This window comes from Schistocerca cancellata, chromosome 1, assembly GCF_023864275.1.
Source record: "Schistocerca cancellata isolate TAMUIC-IGC-003103 chromosome 1, iqSchCanc2.1, whole genome shotgun sequence".
Classification (NCBI taxonomy): Eukaryota; Metazoa; Arthropoda; class Insecta; order Orthoptera; family Acrididae; genus Schistocerca; species Schistocerca cancellata.
The window spans coordinates 477,534,236-477,556,838 of NC_064626.1; the positions used below are offsets into that span (position 1 = coordinate 477,534,236).

A 22,603-nucleotide genomic window follows, 5' to 3' on the forward strand; every position below is an offset into this window, starting at 1 on the left:
TTCGTGAAAAGCTGTTGAAGTCTAAGAACCTGCGTTTCTGAGAGGCTGCAGAACGCTTTTATTACCTCTAAACGTTTATCTAGCATGAGGACCGTAAGGAGAAAATAGGAGAAATTAGGGCTCGTACAGCGGCACACAGGCAGTGATTTTTCCCTCCCTCAATTTGCAAACCCAACAGGAATGGAATGATGTGAAGTAGCCTCCGACAGTACAGTGTATAGTGGATTGCGAATTACGTAGATAAAACACCAAAGACGTTCCCGTATAACACACCGAGGTCGGTGGGCTCTACAGGAATCATGCAGATCGAGCAGGAAAATCGAAAAGAAATCATGACTGCTATATGAGTTTCCTTTTACTCGTACTGTTTCGCTTTACCCTACAAATTCAGGAAAGTACTGCAGCTGCCGACCAGCTGAGTGTTTCTGACGCGGCGCCAGGACGCCAGCTACACTCTTTTTATTTATCTGGTCGCAGCTCTGCGAGGACATCAGTAATGCAAGTTTGTCCGGTTCGCCTGCCTTTGGGCTTACTTCGTATTCTCTCTGGTCTGGCGTGCCGGTGGACGCTAGAACGAGTTTCCTCCGTTTTCGCTTAAGATACCTTCAATTTTTCGTGAATCTCTCCTAGTACTGCGGAAGACGATAGCAGCAGCTCTACGTCAGAATAGTCGGTACCAACGAAATGAGGATATAGGTGTTTAACGTCCCGTCGACAACGAGATTATTAAAGATGGAGGACGAGCTCGGACTAGGAAGGATGGAGAAGGAAATCGGCCGTGCCCTTTCAAAGGAACCATCTTGGAATTTGCCTGAAGCCATCTTGGGAAATCAAGAAAAATCTAAATCAGGATGGACGGACACAAGCTTGAACCGTCGTCCTTCCGAATGAGAGTCCAGTGTGCTAACCACTCGCGAAATTCCGATAAACTACGCACTCTTCGCTCCTCTAAATGACTGATGCAAGTGCAATTCCCTACTGATGTGCACTACTGTATAAACAGTGTCATTATTCGGAAAGGAGGTGCTGTTTCCATGGACCACCAGGTATACCCATAGGCAGTAGCGATACTGTAACCAGATAAAGCGAACAATCGAGGTGAGGAGAAGGCCACTATTTGGAAATACTGGAGGCGTGTTTCATTTTATATTCTCAGTCGAGTGGGAGAATAACAGCGATTCTTAGTATTCCATTTCTTATTTATCCCAAACATGCGGATGGTGTCATTCTTTGTTTCCAAAGCACAACATGGCACAGTCTTGCAGTCTTCCTGAGTCCGATTCCAAATCAACAAGTTTGATCAGCTTAAGTGTTGTGGACAATTAACGTCAGTACGTAAGAAAATCATCTTAAACGAGAAAATGAACACCTTGGCCACGCACAGTTCAACGAGAGATCTTCATACAGACTGTTTCGAGATTGGATGTAGCATCATATTATGATACATGACTATCTTATATTTAGGTGTTTCAGTGATGTTTGGTGTGTTGTTTACGAAATATGCGTCAAGTAAAATCTATCGCAGTGACTATGGTATTTCATTTGAAATTATGAGTATAGAGCTGACAATGAAATGACAACGGACGGGCGAGATTGTTTCTGCTCACGAACGTTTCGTCATCCAAACAGTACCGTAGTCCAGTAAAAACATAAGATAAAATAAAACTGTGAAAAAAAGAAATTAAAAAATAAGGCACATACCCAAAAATGAGTTATTAAAGACGCAAAAAGCGTTGCACCAAGATTGCTACTAGTTACACAACACAAGCTGTTGTCGTTACACAGTGACAGTAGGCTGAAACTGAAAAAATGTCTGCTTCAAGCAAATTTACTGTATTATTTACTAGACGCAATATCCCAGACCAAAGTGTTTCGATGAGAATGAAAGTTGAGGTAGAAGTATTTGTTTACCGCGGCTGTCACAAACGCGTTGTATGACGTAACATACAAACTATTGTCGAAATCGTCGATATCGTTTACGTGAGTTACCAAGCTTCTTAACAGTTTGCACATAAGACGCAGAGTGAAATTCTGTATCCGTAACACTGCTGGACTTGAGGTACAAGTTCGTTAGTTTCACTTCGCTTCGAAACAACGCTGGCATGTTCAGCGGTGAACATTCAGCTTGAACACACACACACACACACACACACACACACACACACACACAAAGGAGAGGAACGTGCAGCTACGTTACGCGAGCGAGATGCTTGCCGGCAGCAGCGGTTGCTGCGTTACTTACGCGCGGCGGCCAGCAGAGGCAGCAGCAGCAGCAGGACAGGTAGCAGCGAGTGCGCCATGGGGCAGGCTGCGGCCGACTGGCGGCGGCGGGCGAGAGCGGCCGGGCCCCACCGACCTCCCACCAAGGCGCGCCGCCTGCCCCTGCCGAGCCAAACAGGTGGCACGGGTTAACAGCACAGCGCCGCACAGGACTGCTCTCCGAAAGCTCCGCAGCTGCACGGCAGGTTGCTCCGACCTCGACACGCACGGGATTGAGGCTAGGTTATGGCTGTCGTGCTTTCTAACATCGGAGTGTAGGGATGGGAAAAACCGACCGGTTGAAACCGATACCGACATTTCACTTCTGAATAACCGGTATTTTTCAGTATTTGTTTGGTCTCGGTTATAACAGATATTTTTTTATTTTTTACGAATAACCGAGGGAGTTTGTTATTTGCATTTCTGGAATTTTTACGTTCTATGGATGTCTCAGGCTGTAGGCAACAATTTCAAAATTGCTTATTATTCGCGCGCAGTCTTTGATCAGCAGGCCCGGTTATGGGGGAGGAGGGGGGGGGGGGGGGGTGGTGAACCGTAGTATCTGTCCCGGGCGGCAATTTCAGGGAGTGCCAAGTTCATTTTCTTGAAGAAAAAAAAAGCCTTGTTTTAGAAAGCGCGTATCATGCAGCGCACATTGCTCCATCGATTATTCATATAATTTCGTCACGCATCCCAGTTGGTTTATGAACATTTTGAACACATTCTAAGTTGATTTCTGAACGAACCGTCAGATGATTTTTGGATGCGTGCATAGTGTACGTGATTTCTCTTCCAGGGGAGTCCCCGTCGCACCTAGAAATAAAGAGCTTGCCCGCGGACGAAAGGGACGGGGCTATGCAGTTTTACTGTATGATTAAATGATGATGGCGTCCTGTTGGGTAAAATATTCCGGAGGTAAAATAGTCCCCCGTTTGGGACTACTCAAGAGGACGTCGTTATCAGGAGAAAGAAAACTGGCGTTCTACGGATCGGAGCGTGAAATTTCAGATCCCTCAATCGGGCAGATAGGTTAGAAAATTTAAAAAGGGAAATGGATAGGTTAAAGTTAGATATAGTGGGAATTAGTGAAGTTCGGAGGCAGGAGGAACAAGACTTCTGGTCAGGTGAATACAGGGTTATAAATACAAAATCAAATAGGGGTAATGCAGGAGTCGAATTAATAAAGAATAAAAAAATAGGAGTGCGGGTAAGCTACTACAAACAGCATATTGAACGCATTATTGTGGCCAAGGTAGACACGAAGCCCACGCCTACTACAGTAGTACAAGTTTATATGCCAACTAGCTCTGCAGATGACGAAGAAATTGAAGAAATGTATGATGAAATAAAAGAAATTATTCAGATAGTGAAGGGAGACGAAAATTTAATAGTCATGGGTGACTGGAATTCGGTAGTAGGAAAGGGGAGAGAAGGAAACGTAGTAGGTGAATATGGATTGGGGCTAAGAAATGAAAGAGGAAGCCGCCTGGAAGAATTTTGCACAGAGCACAACTTAATCATAGCTAACACTTGGTTCAAGAATCACAAAAGAAGGCTGTATACATGGAAGAAGCGTGGAGATACTGACAGGTTTCAGATAGATTATATAATGGTAAGACAGAGATTTAGGAACCAGGTTTTAAATTGTAAGACATTTCCAGGGGCAGATGTGGACTCTGATCACAATCCATTGGTTATGACTGTAGATTGAAACTGAAGAAACTGCAAAAAGGTGGGAATTTAAGGAGATGCGACGTGGATAAACTGAAAGAACCAGACGTTGTACAGAGTTTCAGGGAGAGCATAAGGGAACAATTGACAGGAATGGGGGAAAGAAATACAGTAGAAGAAGAATGGGTAACTTTGAGAGATGAAGCAGTGAAGGCAGCAGAGGACCTAGTAGGTAGAAAGACGAGGGCTAGTAGAAATCCTTGGGTAACAGAAGAAATACTGAATATAATTGATGAAAGGAGAAAATATAAAAATGCAGTAAATGAAGCAGGCAAAAAGGAATACAAACGTCTCAAAAACGAGATCGACAGGAAGTGCAAAATGGCTAAGCAGGGATGGCTAGAGGACAAATGTAAGGATATAGAGGCTTATCTCACTAGGAGTCAGATAGATACTGCCTACAGGAAAATTAAAGAGACCTTTGGAGAAAAGAGAACCCCTTATATGAATATCAAGAGCTCAGATGGAAACCCAGTTCTAAGCAAAGAAGGGAAAGCAGAAAGGTGGAGGGAGTATATAGAGGGCCTATACAAGGGCAATGTACTTAAGGACAATATTATGGAAATGGAAGAGGATGTAGATGAAGATGAAATGGGAGATATGATACTGCGTGAAGAGTTTGACAGAGCACTGAAAGACCTGAGTCGAAACAAGGCTCCCGGAGTAGACAACATTCCATTAGAACTACTGACAGCCTTGGGAGAGCCAGTCCTGACAAAACTCTACCATCTGGTGAGCAAGATGTATGAGACAGGCGAAATACCCTCAGATTTCAAGAAGAATATAATAATCCCAATCCCAAAGAAAGCAGGTGTTGACAGATGTCGAAATTACCGAACAATCACTATAATAAGTCACAGCTGCAAAATACTAACGCGAATTATTTACAGACGAATGTAAAAACTGATAGAAGTCGACCTCGGGGAACATAAGTTTGGATTCCGTAGAAATGTTGGAACACGTGAGGCAATACTGACCCTACGACTTGTCTTAGAAGCTAGATTAAGGAAAGGCAAGCCTACGTTTCTAGCATTTGTAGACTTAGAGAAAGCTTTTGACAATGTTGACTGGAATACTCTCTTTCAAATTCTGAAGATGGAAGGGGTAAAATACAGGGAGCGAAAGGCTATTTACATTTTGTACAGAAACCAGATGGCAGTTGTAAGAGTCGAGGGGCACGAAAGGGAAGCAGTGGTTGGGAAGGGAGTGAGACATGGTTGTAGCTTATCCCCGATGTTATTCAATCTGTATATTGAGCAAGCAGTGAAGGAAACAAAAGAAAAATTCGGAATGGGTATTAAAATCCATGGACAAGAAACAAAAACTTTGAGGTTCGCCGATGACATTGTAATTCTGTCAGAGACAGCAAAGGTCTTGGAAGAGCAGTTGAAAGGAATGGACAGTGTCTGGAAAGGAGGGTATAAGATGAACATCAACAAAAGCAAAACGAGGATAATGGAATGTAGTCGAATTAAGTCGGGTGATGCTGAGGGAATTAGATTAGGAAATGAGACACTTAAAGTAGTAAAGGAGTTTTGCTATTTGGGGAGCAAAATAACTGATGATGGTCGAAGTATAGAGGATATAAAATGTAGACTGGCAATGGCAAGGAAGACGTTTCTGAAGAAGAGAAAGTTATTAACATCGAGTAGTGATTTAAGTATCAGGAAGTCGTTTCTGAAAGTATTTGTGTGGAGCGTAGCCATGTATGGAAGTGAAACATGGATGATAACTAGTTTGGACAAGAAGAGAAATGGTTCAAATGGCTCTGAGCACTATGGGACTTAACATCTGAGGTCATCAGTCCCCTAGAACTTAGAACTACTTAAACCTAACTAACCTAAGGACATCACACAGCACCCAGTCATCACGAGGGGACAAGAAGAGAATAGAAGCTTTCGAAATGTGGTGCTACAGAAGAATGCTGAAGATTAGATGGGTAGATCACGTAACTAATGAGAAGGTATTGAATAGAATTGGGGAGAAGAGAAGTTTGTGGCACAACTTGACTAGAAGAAGGGATCGGTTGGTAGGACATGTTCTGAGGCATCAAGGGATCACCAAATTAGTATTGGAGGGCAGTGTGGAGGGTCAAAATCGTAGAGGGAGACCAAGAGATGATTACAGTAAGCAGATTCAGAAGGATGTAGGCTGCAGTAGGTACTGGGAGATGAAGAAGCTTGCACAGGATAGAGTAGCATGGAGAGCTGCATCAAACCAGTCGCAGGACTGAAGACCACAACAACAACTACTTTGTCAATGCAGTCACGTAATTAGGAGTCATTGTTGAATAAGCTATCGGTATCAGGGAACTTTGGAATTTTCATTAAAGATTGAGTAATTTTCACTGCAAGGTATTTTTTCATGTTTATTAACGATTTGTCCAACATTAGTGAGAATAAGAATTTATTACCAACGTTGAACTTTGTCAACGTTACTGAGTTTTGTAATATGAATTGTGTACAAGTAATAATATATCAGGTAATTTAGAAACAGTTTGCTAAAGAAATATTTCACCAAAGAGCATTGTCCACATCTTCGATCCAAGTCCTTTGTTTTTTATTTAAAGGGGTGCAAATAGTTTAGACGCGTGGGATTAGCCGAGCGGTGGACTGTGCGGCTGGTCCCGGCGGAGGTTCGAGTCCTGCCTCGGGCATGGGTGTGTGTGTTTGTCCTTAGGGTAATTTAGGTTAAGTAGTGTGTAAGCTTAGGGACTGATGACCTTAGCAGTTAAGTCCCATAAGATTTCACACACATTTGAACATTTGTAAATAGTTTACTTCTTGTCCGGAGCATCGCACTAAGCTGCAGTTAGAAATTTGCAGCTCGCGAACAGAGAGCAGCAAGCGCCGCGTTTCAAGCAGTTACTTTACGAGGTAAGATTTTTCATTTCAGGACCAGTTTGCTACAAAAATTGCTCAACGCACAGCATTATTAGGCATATCATTAAGCACAGGGACCACTTTGTTTAACTACAGAGATTGGTAGTAAAGTTCAGTATTTGATCAATTTCCACAGGGCCAAATTCATATTGCATTCTCGCAGGCAGATATATTTGGTTTCTCTCGCAGCTGAAAATGCGCAAAGTCACCAATGCTAAACAAAAGGAAAGTTATAACTAACCAATCAAGTCAGTACGAAAACAGAATAAACGAAATTACATTAATAAAGGAAACTTTCACAGAGTAAAAAGCTGAAATATCAGTTAGCTGTGGGAGTAGCGCTAAAATTTTCCTTTTTTAAATAAACCCTTTTTTCTAAAAAGAGGAGTAATTTTTATTCGTGAAATTTGGATTGGTTTGAAATATTACGTAATTATAGGAAATACGAAAAGGATCAGTGCTATTTCAGTACCAATGCCGATAGAAACGAGCAACAAATATATGCCATAGGAATTGGTATGGCATTACTGATCTTCAAAAGCGTTGTGCACATTGCTGAGTGTCGCGAGCCCATGATCCAACAGTCTCCATCCTGGACGGTTTACCAGCTTCTCTTAGAACCTTCTAGATTTGATCAGTCCACCTGTCCTCTGCTGTTCCTCTCAATCTCTTGCCCTCGATCTTCCCTTCCATGGTTATTTTCTACAGATTTTCTCCGTCCTTTCTCACAATAAAGCCAAAGAACTGGAGAATTTTTTAGCTGACACGAGAAGAAAGGCGCGTGGAGGTAGTGAGCTACTCAATAATGGACGCATTTCTTCTTCTTTCTGTCCATTTTATGCACAGCATCCTGCGCCAGCACCAAAGCTCAAATCTATCGATGCGCTGTTTGTCCCCGGCTTTAAGGGTCCGTGTTCCGTAACCACAAAACAAGACGGAATTTTGTGGAGATCGTTATTGCTCTGTTCTGCCAGATCCTGGTGAGCTTCTTCATAGACGCTCGCCCTAGGGCAATCCGTCTTCTTATCTTCATAGCTTCCTTTGTCACAGATGGCTGAGCCAAAACAGGTGAAAGAATGCACGATTTCCAGTTGCCTTAATCGACCTGTGAATTGATTTCTCGATCAATTATCACGAGTTTGGACTTCCTGAAATTGAGGTCCAGTCCACATGATACACCAATGCCCTTTAATTTTGTTAACCGCCCAGGAAGTTCGTCCTCGCTGCTGGCTGAAAGCACGGTCTCATCAGTAAATCGGATGGTTTAAGGCAAGCCTTACGTGCAGTATGCAAGGTTTTCCACCACCTGGTCTATACGGTAGTTTCTAGCTGTCGTCGACGGGCGTCCGTCGTATTGCAGAATGGCATCAACTTTAGTTTGGAAATATTTTTATCAAGCGATTTAGCAGTGAAGTACAATATTTTTTTTTATTTGAAAGATTAAAGATTTGTCTGCCTTTTATATGAGATAATGAAAGAGGTAGTAAATTGTGCTACAGTAATAAATTTAAATTTTTTTAGTCATCTTTCTTCTGATTAATTTGACGCGGCCATCACGAAGTCACCCTCTACCTTTGGTACCGTGGAAGCTGTTCCCTTATGTCTTAACATATGTCCTATCGTCCTGTCCTTTCCTCTTGTCAGCGTCTTTCATACATTCCTTCCACGCCGATACCGCGGAGAACTTCTTTATTCCTTATCTTATCATTCCGTCCGTCTAATTTTCAACAGTCTTCTGTAGCACCGCATCGCAAATACTTCTCTTCTGTCCTGGTTTTCCTGTAGTCCATGTCCCACTGCTGTACAATGCTGTACTCCAAACGTGCATTCTCACAAATTTCTTTTTCAAATGAAGACCTATGTTTGAACCTAGTAGACTTCTCTTGGCCCCGAAAGCCCTTTGTACCAGTGCTACTCTGCTTTTTAAGTCCTCCTTGCCCCGTCCGTCATGAGTTATTTTGCTACCTAGGTAGAAGAATTACTTAAATTTATCTGCATCGCGATCACCAATTACGATGTTAAGTTTGTCGCTGTTCTCATTTCTTCTACTCCTCACTCCTTTTGTCTTTCTTCGATTTACTCTCAATCCATATTCTTTCGTCATTAGACTGCTCATTCCATTGAACAGATCCTGTAATTCTTCTTCACTTTCACTGAAAAGTATACAATGACAATAAAAGGTAGCTAACCTGCTGTCCGTGTCTATATAATTTGCTTTTATTTGCTTGTAGCCCTTGAAAATGCACAAACTACCACGAAACACAGAGTTCTTCAACCTCAATTTTCACGCTTTAGCACGAACTATACTTAATGTCCAAATAGTGGTAGAATCCCCAATTACAACATGATTTTTGAACCCAGTTTCAAAAAATTAGGATCAATATGACATAGGAGATTTTTTGTAGTATTCAGCTACTTATCACTTTTCGGGAAAAGCAGCGAACGGTGGAAAGACTAAGTTTTCTTGTATTTGGGTATTTAATATTTTGATTCTACTTATCTTGAAAGCGGAAGAGTCCAAAAATTCTTTGTTTGATTTCTACGTTTATTATAGCAGATAATGGGAATAAAAACCGAAAAACGGATATTTCAGAAGCCGGTTATTCTGTGCTGTTTTCACAGGTTAAACTGGCCTGGAATAACACCAATACAACCGAGACTGGTTGTTCCAGCTATACCCGCCATTCCTACATCAGACGCAGTGACAGGTTAGATAGCTACACAGTACCGTGTTCTCCACAAGACGACAGAGCGTTATCGTTATGGCGGTGCAATGAAATATATAAATAATTGCCGACATAGTGGGATATTGGAGCAGATGAATACAAAACCTGAAATACTAAGAACTGCTCAGCAAATTCTGGGAAAGGCCACGGAGAATGATTTTTTTTAAAAAAATAGTTGATGCAGAATTATGAATAAAAGTATATTATTTGTGTATATAAATTACCTAGCGGCATATAATCGTTTAGTGCACATATTATTGAATAACACGTTTTTATAACTAAATATTAAATACTTTTAAGATGAAACTGCACTTGTAATGTCAAATATTAGAAACAACTGCCAGTTGCAAGGTAATGTAGCATAATATGTAAACACTGACTTAGCTGAATTACGCCTCTCATTGTGAAATTTGGTTTCTTTGATCATGGGGATTTGAGAGTCCACAGAAATTTAACCGGTGTGTGTGTTTGTGGGGGGGAGGGGGGGGGGGGAAAGTGCAACACACTAAAATTTGTATTATTAATATAAATGAGCTGGTCAATTTTGAGACATATCACGACTGACTTTTATAGGTGACACAAAAAACATTATATCTCAGAGAACTGATATGTTGTTGTTGTTGTTGTGGTCTTCAGTCCTGAGACTGGTTTGATGCTGCTCTCCATGCTACTCTATCCTGTGCAAGCTTCTTCATCTCCCAGTACCTACTGCAACCTACATCCTTCTGAATCTGCTTAGTGTATTCATCTCTTGGTCTCCCCCTACGATTTTTACCCTCCACGCTGCCCTCCAATACTAAATTGGTGATCCCTTGATGCCTCAGAACATGTCCTACCAACCGATCCCTTCTTCTGGTCAAGTTGTGCCACAAACTTCTCTTCTCCCCAATCCTATTCAATACTTCCTCATTAGTTATGTGATCTACCCATCTAATCTTCAGCATTCTTCTATAGCACCACATTTCGAAAGCTTCTATTCTCTTCTTGTCCAAACTATTTACCGTCCATGTTTCACTTCCATACATGGCTACACTCCATACAAATGCTTTCAGAAATGACTTCCTGACACTTAAATCTATACTCGATGTTAACAAATTTCTCTTCTTCAGAAACGCTTTCCTTGTCATTGCCAGTCTACATTTTATATCCTCTCTACTTCGACCATCATCAGTTATTTTGCTCCCCAAATAGCAAAACTCCTTTACTACTTTAAGTGTCTCATTTCCTAATCTAATACCCTCAGCATCACCCGACTTAATTCGACTACATTCCAGTAGCAGAAATGAGAACAGCGAAAAACTTAACATCAGGACTTATGGTCACAAAGTAGATGAAGTTATGGAATTCTGCTGCCTAGGCATGAAAACAGACAATGATGGACGGAGCGAGGAGGACATCAAAAGCAGACTAGCACCGGCAAAAAGGGCGTTCCTGGCCAAGAGAAGTCTACTAGTATCAAAGATAGGCCTTAATTTGAGAAAGAAATTGCTGAGAATGTACGTCTGGATCACAGCATTGTGTGGTAGTGAAACATGGACTGTGGTAAAACCGGAACAGAAGAGAATCTAAGCATTTTAGATGTGTTGCTACAGATGGATGTTGAAAATTAGGTGGACTGATAAGGAAACGTGTGAGGAAGTTCTGTGCAGAATCCGAGAGGAAAGGACTATATGGAAAACACTGACAAGAAGAAGGGATAGTACGATAGGATATCTGTTAAGACACCAGGGAATAACTTCCATGGTACTAGAGAGAACTGTAGAGAGTAAAAACTGTAGAGGAAGACAGAGATATGAATACGTCTAGCAAATAAGTGGAAGAGCATTTGAACGGAATGGGCAGAGTCTTGCAAGGAGGATATAAGATGAATATCAGCAACAGAATAACGCGGATAACGGATGGAATTAGATTAGCAAATAAGAAACTAAAAGTAGTAGATGAGTTTTGCTATTTTGGCAGCAAAATAACTTATGATGGACGAATCAGAGAGGATATAAAATGTAGACTGGAAATGGATAGAAAAGCGTTTCTGAACACCAGAAATTTGGTAACATCTAATATAGATTTAAGTGTTAGGAAGTCATTTCTGAAGGTATTTATATGGTGTGTAGTCATGTATGGAAGTGGAACATGGACGATAAACAGTTTAGACAAGAAAATAATAAATGTTGTTGATTAGACGGGCAGATCACGTAACTAATGAGGAGTTACTAAGTAGAATTGGGGAGAAAAGAAATTTATACCACAACCTGACTAGAAAAGGGGATCGATGATAGGATGCATTCTGAAACATCAAGGAATCATCAATTTAGTATCGGAGGGAAGTTAGGGGCTTAAAACTTTAGAGGGAGACCAAGAAATGAGTATAGTAAGTAGTCAGAAGAATTTAAGTTGCGGCAGTTATTCGGAAATGAAGAGGCTTGCACAGGATAGTGTAACGTGGGGAGTTTCATCGAACCAGTCTGAAGACCACAACATGAACAACATTCGCCATCCACCTTTGTGGTTGTAGTATGACTGTTATAAGACCTTTTATTAATGGTACTAGGTGTTTTAGAATGAAAATCTTACCGTGCACACGTCACAACTTACCGGTATCCCACATGACACAAACAAAGGCCATTTTATAATCTAGTAAACAAATGAAGGCAGGGACGCAGAACTCACAGCATTTTTCAGTTATCTGTTTCAAATTCTTGACTTGATGGAATTACATTTTAAAATTAAAATTTGTGCTACAGCCAGGTCTTGAACCCAGTTCTCTTCCTTACTAGGCAAATACGTCAACCACTACACTATCGTAGCATTGTGGCTACCACACCTGCCGAGACTACCTTACTCCAGTGTCCTCCCTAAAGGAAACTTCATTTCACACCTTCAGCCTATTTTTCCGCTTCTTAAATCATCAGTAATGCCGAGGCTCTCCGACTATTTAAGAAGTGGAACACGGGCTGAAGATGTGAATTAAAGTTTTTGTTAGAGAGGTCATTGGACCAGGGTAGTCTTAACACGAGTGTGAGCTACAGTGCTGCTCAGGCGTAGTGGTTAGCACATCCACATAATAAACAGGAGTCTTCTGTTAAAGTCCCAGTCATACACAAATTTTAATTCATTGCTTCATGTTTCATCCTTAAAAAAATTCATGATTAGTTCTCGATTACTTTCACCTGTCACAAAGCCTGCTTGTTCTTCAGAAATCTGAAACAGCAGGAATTTCCTCAGGCATTGATTCATTATGTAAGGAGGACTTTTCAAGCATGTGGTATTAATGCTGTAGGCTGCTTATTAGAGCAGTCCCTAGCTGATTCGTTTTTGCGAGTAGGAGCTAGAGCAGATGCCGTCCAGGATTTAGACCATTCATCAGCTTTCCACACCACATTACGTATTAAATGTAGCCCCACATGCATTTCTCATTCATAGTAGTTAGTATTTCTTTGGAAATACCACTTGCGCCAGCGGCTTTGTTGTTTCGAAGATACTTTACGTATTCTCGATGTTGTTTCCTTCGTTTCCACCTAACTATTGCTTCTTTATTGTTACGAGTAAAAATGTGATTTTCATCTTCTGTCACCCATGTGTTCAGTTTGAACTCTCGCGTAATGCTATTTATCTTCTTGAAGACATCATACTTTTAAAACATTTACATTTTTATGGATTCGAACTTCCAGATTTCGTACCCAATTTTCGACGAGCACAGTATTGTGAAAACTAAGAGTCCCAAAAATGACGAGATATTCTAGAAAAAAAGTTTAAGCTTCGTCTAGCACAGAACACTGTTTCAGTTGCGTTCCTGAGAACTTACTCTCTCGAACTGGTTCGAGGCCTGACTGTTTGCAGATAGCTACTCACAGAACAACCGGACTTGCTGCCAGCAATCTGACACGTCTAGTAAGGCCACTGGCAGTACTGGCAAACCAAAGGTTTACAGGGAAGGCAACACAGAAGGGGAAGTGGGTTCCACTAAGCAAAATAACAGAATGACTGACGAACCCAAAGGTAGGAGGAAACATTGGAAATATAAGGCATTTCACCCCCCCCCCCCCCGGTTTTATATGCTTGTATAGCCATAGTCTGCACATCTATGTTCAGCGGTCTTATAGGTGTGTGAAACACTGATCATGGTGAATGCAAATTTCGATTTTATCTCGTCTAAATTATAAAGTTATTGAACTTGTGGAATTTCGTTCCAGTTCTTAAAATAGCTGCATGGCATAGGAACTTGTGCAATTTTTGGACAAATGTTTTTCAGCTAATGTACACTCCTGGAAATGGAGAAAAGAACACATTGACACCGGTGTGTCAGACCCACCATACTTGCTCCGGACACGCACGGCACAGCGGACACACCAAGAACCACGGTGTTGGCCGTCGAATGGCGCTAGCTGCGCAGCATTTGTGCACCGCCGCCGTCAGTGTCAGCCAGTTTGCCGTGGCTTACGGAGCTCCATCGCAGTCTTTAACACTGGTAGCATGCCGCGACAGCGTGGACGTGAACCGTATGTGCAGTTGACGGACTTTGAGCGAGGGCGTATAGTGGGCATGCGGGAGGCCGGGTGGACGTACCGCCGAATTGCTCAACACGTGGGGCGTGAGGTCTCCACAGTACATCGATGTTGTCGCCAGTGGTCGACGGAAGGTGCACGTGCCCGTCGACCTGGGACCAGACCGCAGCGACGCACGGATGCGCGCCAAGACCGTAGGATCCTACGCAGTGCCGTAGGGGACTGCACCGCCACTTCCCAGCAAATTAGGGACACTGTTGCTCCTGGGGTATCGGCGAGAACCATTCGCAACCGTCTCCATGAAGCTGGGCTACGGTCTCGCACACCGTTAGGCCGTCTTCCGCTCACGCCCCAACATCGTGCAGCCCGCCTCCAGTGGTGTCGCGACAGGCGTGAATGGAGGAACGAATGGAGACGTGTCGTCTTCAGCGATGAGAGTCGCTTCTGCCTTGGTGCCAATGATGGTCGTATGCGTGTTTGGCGCCGTGCAGGTGAGCGCCACAATCAGGACTGCATACGACCGAGGCACACAGGGCCAACACCCGGCATCATGGCGTGGGGAGCGATCTCCTACACTGGCCATACACCACTGGTGATCGTCGAGGGAACACTGAATAGTGCACGGTACATCCAAACCGTCATCGAACCAATCGTTCTACCATTCCTAGACCGGCAAGGGAACTTGCTGTTCCAACAGGACAATGCACGTCCGCATGTATCCCGTGCCACCCAACGTGCTCTAGAAGGTGTAAGTCAACTACCCTGGCCAGCAAGATCTCCGGATCTGTCTCCCATTGAGCATGTTTGGGACTGGATGAAGCGTCGTCTCACGCGGTCTGCACGTCCAGCACGAACGCTGGTCCAACTGAGGCGCCAGGTGGAAATGGCATGGCAAGCCGTTCCACAGGACTACATCCAGCATCTCTACGATCGTCTCCATGGGAGAATAGCAGCCTGCATTGCTGCGAAAGGTGGATATACACTGTACTAGTGCCGACATTGTGCATGCTCTGTTGCCTGTGTCTATGTGCCTGTGGTTCTGTCAGTGTGATCATGTGATGTATCTGACCCCAGGAATGTGTCAATAAAGTTTCCCCTTCCTGGGACAATGAATTCACGGTGTTCTTATTTCAATTTCCAGGAGTGTATTTATCTGAACTGCAGTTTCGTTGAAGGTGTGCTAAAGCAACGCACTAAGCACAAATTACATTACTTTTTTAAAACATTAATAATAATATACTGCTAATTGAAGGTGAGAATCACGGTACATAGCAAACTGTGACCCCCCTTCTCCCTTCATTCCATGAGAACCAGACCCTATGCCTGCACATGATGTGCTTGGATGCCATAAAAATCACGTCTGTCAGTACCTATTTGCTTGAAGCTCACGAGATGCCCCTGCTGTTATTACATGTTTACATGACATTAGTCATATTCCATGGAAATTAGTCTCTGGGATGGGGAAAGAAGACAAAGACGTACATTTAATTTAGTTTAAGTGCAATACTGTGAAAAGACGTAATACACTGATGTAACAGTGCTAATTATAATTATAAACTTACTTAAAATATTATATTTGAGAGTTTCTGTGAAGATATTCTTCTGTAAAGTATGATAAAAGAAGTCATCTAAATGAAAGTTCTCTAACTCAGTTATAATTTCCACAACATCACATGTTATTAACGTGCTCTGGTAGCTTGTTGAATACGTGCGTATCTGACCTTTTCTGTACTAATATTTGCCCCTTGAAGTGTTCTTGGAGATTATTTTAGGATCTAATGATAAATTAAGGCTTTACAGCTTTATAGTATTTTTTGAGAAAAGAGAAATATTGATAATGACGTAGAATATATATATATATATATACTGAAGCGGCAAAGAAACTGTTATAGGCACGCGTATTCAAATACAGAGACATGTAAACAGGCAGAATATGGCGCTGCGGTCGGCAACGCCTATGTAAGACAACAAGTGTCTGGCATAGTAGTTAGATCGGTTACTGCTGCTACAATGGCAAGTTATCAAGATTTAAGTGAGTTTGAAGGTGGTGTTCTAGTCGGCGCACGAGCGATGGGACACGGCATCCTTGTTGTTGTTGTGGTCTTTAGTCCTGAGGCTGGTTTGATGCAGCTCTCCATGCTACTCTATCCTGTGCAAGCTTCTTCCTCTCCCAGTACCTACTGCAGCCTACATCGTTTTGAATCTGCTTAGTGTATTCATCTCTTGGTCTCCCTCTACGATTTTTACCCTCCACGCTGCCCTCCAATACTAAATTGGTGATCCCTCGATATCTCAGAACATGTCCTACCAACCGATCCCTTCTTCTAGTCAAGTTGTGCCACAAGCTCCTCTTCTCCCCAATTCTATTTAATCCCTCCTCATTAGTTATGTGATCTACCCATCTAATCTTCAGCATTCTTCTGTAGCACCACATTTCGAATGATGTGTTGGCAGAAGAGCCAACACCGTATAGCTGGAGGAGGCCGAAATGCACGCGTTAAAGCTCACGCAGGCTGGCGTGAGGTCTGGAAAATGACAAGGAATTATAGTAGCCAAAAATAGTACATAGCTTCTGGAATACTTAACTTTAATCCATAATTGGTGTACATCGCTCTTTACGGTACATTATATAATCTCAATATAAACTGGTAAAGGCGCCTTGCTAGGTCGTAGCAAATGACGTAGCTGAAGGCTATGCTAACTATCGTCTCGGCAAATGAGAGCGTAGTTGTCAGTGTAGCATCGCTAGCAAAGTCTGCTGTACAACTGGGGCGAGTGCTAGGACGTCTCTCTAGAGCTGCCGTGTGGCGGCGCTCGGTCTGCAATCACTGACAGTGGCGACACGCGGGTCCGACGTATACTAGCGGACCGCGGCCGATTTAAAGGCTACCACCTAGCAAGTGTGGTGCCTGGCGGTGAAACCACATCGAAAGCTTCTATTCTCTTCTTGTCTAAGCTATTTATCGTCCACGTTTCACTCCCATACATGGCTACACTCCATGCAAATACTTTCAGAAACGACTTCCTGACATTTAAATCTATACTCGCTGTTAACAAATTTTTCTTCTTCAGAAACGCTTTCCTTGCCATTGCCAGTCTACATTTTACATCCTCTCTACTTCGACATCATCAGTTATTTTGCTCCCCAAATAGCAAAACTCCTTTACTACTTTAAGTGTCTCATTTCCTAATCTAATTCCCTCAGCATCACTCGACTTAATTCGACTACATTCCATTATCCTCGTTTTGCTTTTGTTGATGTTCATCTTATATCCTCCTTTCAAGACACTGTCCATTCCGTTCAGCTGCTCTTCCAAGTCCTTTGCTGTCTCTGACAGAATTACAATGTCATCGGCGAACCTCAAAGTTTTTGTTTCTTGTCCATGGTTTTTAACACCCACTCCGAATTTTTCTTTTGTTTCCTTCACTGCTTGCTCACTATACAGATTGAATAACATCGGGGATAGGCTACAGCCCTGACTCACTCCCTTCCCAACCACTGCTTTCCTTTCATACCCTTCGACTCTTACAACTGCCATCTGCTTCCTGTACAAATTGTGAATAGCCCTTCGCACTCTGTATTTTACCCCTTCCATCTTCAGAATTTGAAAGAGAGTATTCCAGTCAACATTGTCAAAAGCTTTCTCTAAGTCTACAAATGCTAGAAACGTAGGTTTGCCTTTCCTTAATCTAGCTTGTAAGATAAGTCGTAGGGTCAGTATTGCCTCACGTGTTGCAACATTTCTACGGAATCCAAACTTATCTTCCCCAAGGTCGGCTTCTATCAGTTCTTACATTCGTCTGTAAACAATTCGCGTTAGTATTTTGCAGCTGTGACTTATTAAACTGATAGTTCGGTAATTTTCACATCAGTCAACACGTGTTTTCTTTGGGATTGGGAATATTATATTCTTCTTGAAGTCTGAGGGTATTTCGCCTGTCTCACACATCTTGCTCACCAGATGGTAGAGTTTTGTCAGGACTGGCTCTCCCAAGGCTGTCAGTAGTTCTAATGGAATGTTGTCTACTCCGGGAGCCTTGTTTCGACTCAGGTCTTTCAGTGCTCTGTCAAACTCTTCACACAATATCGTATCTCCCATTTCATCTTCGTCTACATCCTCTTCCATTTCCATAATATTGTCCTTAAGTACATTGCCCTTGTATAGGCCCTCTATGTATTCCCTCCACCTTTCTGCTTTCCTTCTTTGCTTAGAACTGGGTTTCCATCTGAGCTCTTGATATTCATTCAAGTGGCTCTCTTTTCTCCAAAGGTCTCTCTAATTTTCCTGTATGCAGTATACATCTTACCCCTAGTGACATAAGCCTGTACATCCTTACATTTGTCCTCTAGCCATCCCTGCTTAGCCATTTTGCACTTCCTGTCGATATCATTTTTGAGACGTTTGTATTCCTTTTTGCCTGCTTCATTTCCTGTATTTTTATATTTTCTCCTTTCATCAATTAAATTTATTATTTCTTCTGTTACCCAAGGATTTCTACTAACCCTCGTCTTTTTACCTACTTGATCCTCTGCTGCCTTCACTATTTCATCACTCAAAGCTACCCATTCTTCTTCTACTGTATTTCTTTCCCCCATTCCTGTCAACTGTTCCCTTATGCTCTCCCTGAAACTCTGCACAACGTCTGGTTCTTTCAGTTTATCCAGGTCCCATGTCCATAAATTCTCACCGTTTTGCAGTTTCTTCAGTTTTAATCTACAGTTCATAACCAACAGATTGTGATCAGAGTCCACATCTGCCCCTGGAAATGTCTTACAATTTAAAACTGGATTCCTAAATCTCTGTCTTACTATTATATAATCTATTCGATACATTTAGTATGCTCGATATACAGACTGGATAACATTGGGGACAGGCTACAACCCTGTCTCACTCCCTTCCCAACCGCTGCTTCCCTTGCATGCCCCTCGACTCTTGTAACTGCCATCTGGTTTCTGTACAAATTGTAAATAGCCTTTCGCTCCCTGTATTTTATCCCTGCCACCTTTAGAATTTGAATGAGAGTATTCCAGTCAACATTGTCAAAAGCTTTCTCTAAGTCTACAAATGCTAGCATCCTTGAGGTGACGATAAAGTGGGGAATTTACTGTACGACCATTTCACGAGTGTACTGTGAATATCAGAAATCCAGTAAAATATCAAATCTCCGATAACGCTGCGGCCGGAAAAATATCCTGCAAGAATGGGACTAATGATGACTGTAGAGAATCGTTCATTGTGACGGAAGTGCAACCATTGCATAAATTGCTGCAGATTTCAGTGCTGGGCCATCAACAAGTGTCAGCGTGCGAACCATTCAGCGAAACATCATCGATATGGACTTTCGGAGCCGAAGGCTCACTCGTGTACCCTTGATGACAGCACCACACAAAGCTTTACGCCTGCCCTCAGTTCGTCAACACCGACATTGGACTTTTGATGACTGAAACACGTTGCCTCGTCGGACGAGTCTCGTTTCAAATCTTATCGAGCGGATGGACATGTGCGGGTACGGAGACAACCTCATGAATGAATGGATCGTACATGTCAGCACGGGACTCTTGAAACTGTTGGAGGCTCTGTAATGGTGTGGGGCGTGTGCAGTTGGAGTAATATAGGACCCCTGACACGCCTGGTTACGACTCTGGCAGGTGACACGTACGTAAGCATCCAGTCTGGTTACCTGAATCCATCCATTCGTGACCATTGTGTCTTCCGACGGACGTGGGCAATTCCAGCAGGACAATGCGACATCCCACAGACATGAACGTTGTTGAACACAGCTGGGGTGCAATGTACTGTTCAGAAGTGATCTACATCCCCTCGTACTCTTACGGATTTATGGACATCTCTGCAGGATTCATGACGTCAGTTCCGTTCAGCACTACTTCTGACCTTAGTCGAGTCCATGCTGTGTAGTGTTGCGGCACTTCTGCATGCTCACGGGGGCCCTACACGATGTTACCCAGGTGTACCAGTTTCATTAAAACTTCCATATCTCTTATCAGTGGTAGGAAGTGCAGTGTTTAGATTTATTGAAAAGCTCTTTCCTAAGGCCACTCCGAGTGAACTTGCTTACGACCAAGTGGTATAGATTCTGTGCTACAGAACCTAACAAGCTATTATGCCCAATAAGAGAATGTGGTAGCAGCTATGTATCAATTCTTCAATTGCAGAAAACGGTCAGAACAAACTTATCGCGAGTGGGTAACAGATTTGCAAGGTACGATAAGGAAAAGTGCTTGCGGTGCTTTATATTCAGACATTATGTTGCGTGATGCGATCGTATACAATGTGCCTGATGTCAAACTCAGAGAACAAATTTTGAAACAGCCCGACCTTTATTTCAGTAGGTAGTGCAAATACTAGATCAGTACGATTCCGGTGCCTTGTCAGCTCATTCATTTGAGCAGCCAGCTATTTGTCGAGTTGAGTCCCTTGCTTGTGCTCGCCCCATTCCGCACCAGCAGCTTGCGCTAGCCAATTCAAGTAAACAACACCTGTCCACACCGCATAAGCAGGCGGCAACACAGGCGAACAGAAGTAAGTCTCGCTCTCGTTGTTATACACAGCACAAACGCCAAGACTTCCCCTCCCGACAAGCTCGTGTTATGCTTGTGGTAGGAACGGACATGTGCAATCCGTATGTTTCCAACGAAACAAAGATAAGAATTCGGCCCACTCTCAAACATCTACTCACAAGGCCCATGTCATTAATGCAGTATATTCCGAGTCTGCAACTAGCAGCCTTACAGTTTCGTCAGTGATACGTCAGTCAAACACACATTTTGTTCATTTACTTATTTGTGGGAATCGTGTGAAATTTCAGTTGGAGACGGGTGCCTCTGTCACATTGCTAAATCGTCGCACATACGAATTGTTAGGCTCCCCACGCCTGTCTAAAACTAGCACGAAACTTACGACTTATAATAGACAAGACATTCCCGTTCTCGGAACATGTACTTTGCCTGCCATGTGTCGCTCGCATATGCGAACAGTGACTTTCACAGTGCTACAATCCCGCGAGTGTGAGAACATATTTGGTCTTGATTCTTTTGACTTGTTTGGCTGTAACGTTCAAGACCATGTTTGTCAGTGTCTGCATTCAATGCAAAAGAATTGCTAAAAGAATTCCAAGAACTCTTTTCTGAAGATTTAGGCAAAGCTAACATTTTTGTTGCACATATTACGCTGAAAGACAATGCTCAGCTAAAGTTTTGCTGGGCCAGGACTGTTCCCATTGCATTACGGGACAAAGTCGCTGCTGAACTTAAAGAATTGCAAGATAACGGAGTTATTGCGCCAATGTCAGCTAGTCAATGTGCAAGTCCAATGGTTTTGCTCCCCAAACCTTCAGGTCGCATTCGTCTCTGTGTTGACTTTAAGGTCACTTGCTAGTGAATCTGCCCCAAAAATTCGATATTTTTTCCTTCTTAAATCGATATTTAGAGTTTTGTGAACAAAATGGTAGTTAAATGAATCGATTCGGGCGTCGGGAACATCTTTAAAAACAAATTTAAATATATGTCGGTATGCGGCAACGATCGTGTTTCCGCTGCGGTCGGACGTCGAATGGCGTCATTAGTATTTTGCCACTTCGAAAAGATACACTGCATAATCGTTTTTTGAGTTGGCAGCCCTGTTAGCACACACACTTTCCGATGCTCCTTTGTTTTCCTTTGTATATCTATTGTTTTCGAGAGTTGTTTGTGTTTAAACTTCTGTACGTTGTTGAGTTGTTGGTGCTGTGTTATTCTCGGAAGTAGCTATGCCTCCAATCCACAAACCAACTGGATGTTGTGTCGACTCCGCCAAGTGCCTCAACACAGAAGCTAAAATATTTGAGTACCCAGACTGAGATTTCTATAAAATATGATCAAAACACTGTAACGGAATATGTTTCCATATGCTTTATGTTCGCTTCTAAAGAATGCTACTGTGTGTGCGCTTAGTGGAAAAGGTGGTATTAAAATCGTCGAAGATTTTGAAGGCAGGAAAGGTGTGGCTAGTAAGTTACAAGTGTTTAGTGATTTCTGTGGGGTAACTAAAACCGGGTATTCTTCTGGATTGTGCAGAGGAAGACTTTATAACACAAATATCAGACTTGCATATGGAATGAGGTGCATTGGGAAGAGTAGGAAGGCAGCTCAAACATTTTGTGCTATCATAACTTTGCTCCCACCTAAAGATTTGAGAAGTACACATAGTTACATCTTGAAAGTCTTAGTCAAGTGAGTGATGTGTCAATGAAGAAAGCAGTAGAAGAAACTGTATTATGCAATTAAGGTGATACTGATGTAGTTGCAGCCTTTGATGGGACATGGCAGAAGCGAGGTCACCTATGATTGAATGGTTGTCACCGCAATATCCCTAGAAAATGGAAAGGTGATTGACATAGAATGTATGACAAAGTACTGCCATGGTTGCAAAGGAAATAACCAGGATTTTTCTGGGCACAGTGGTGGAATGGAATCAGAGGGAGTTCTCAGAATATTTCAAAGGTC

General features: G+C 42.6%; 1 protein-coding gene across 1 annotated transcript in view; it reads right to left on the reverse strand.

The window, feature by feature from the left end:
* LOC126177410 (CLIP domain-containing serine protease HP8-like) overlaps positions 1-2,306 on the reverse strand; it is a 109,863-nt gene extending 107,557 nt beyond the window's left edge. Inside the window, exon 1 of the mRNA XM_049924454.1 lies at positions 2,243-2,306. Coding sequence (XP_049780411.1) covers positions 2,243-2,300 — 58 coding nt within the window. The 5' untranslated portion in view covers positions 2,301-2,306. The remainder of the gene's footprint in view (positions 1-2,242) is intronic.
* Between the last annotated feature and the right edge of the window lie 20,297 nt (positions 2,307-22,603).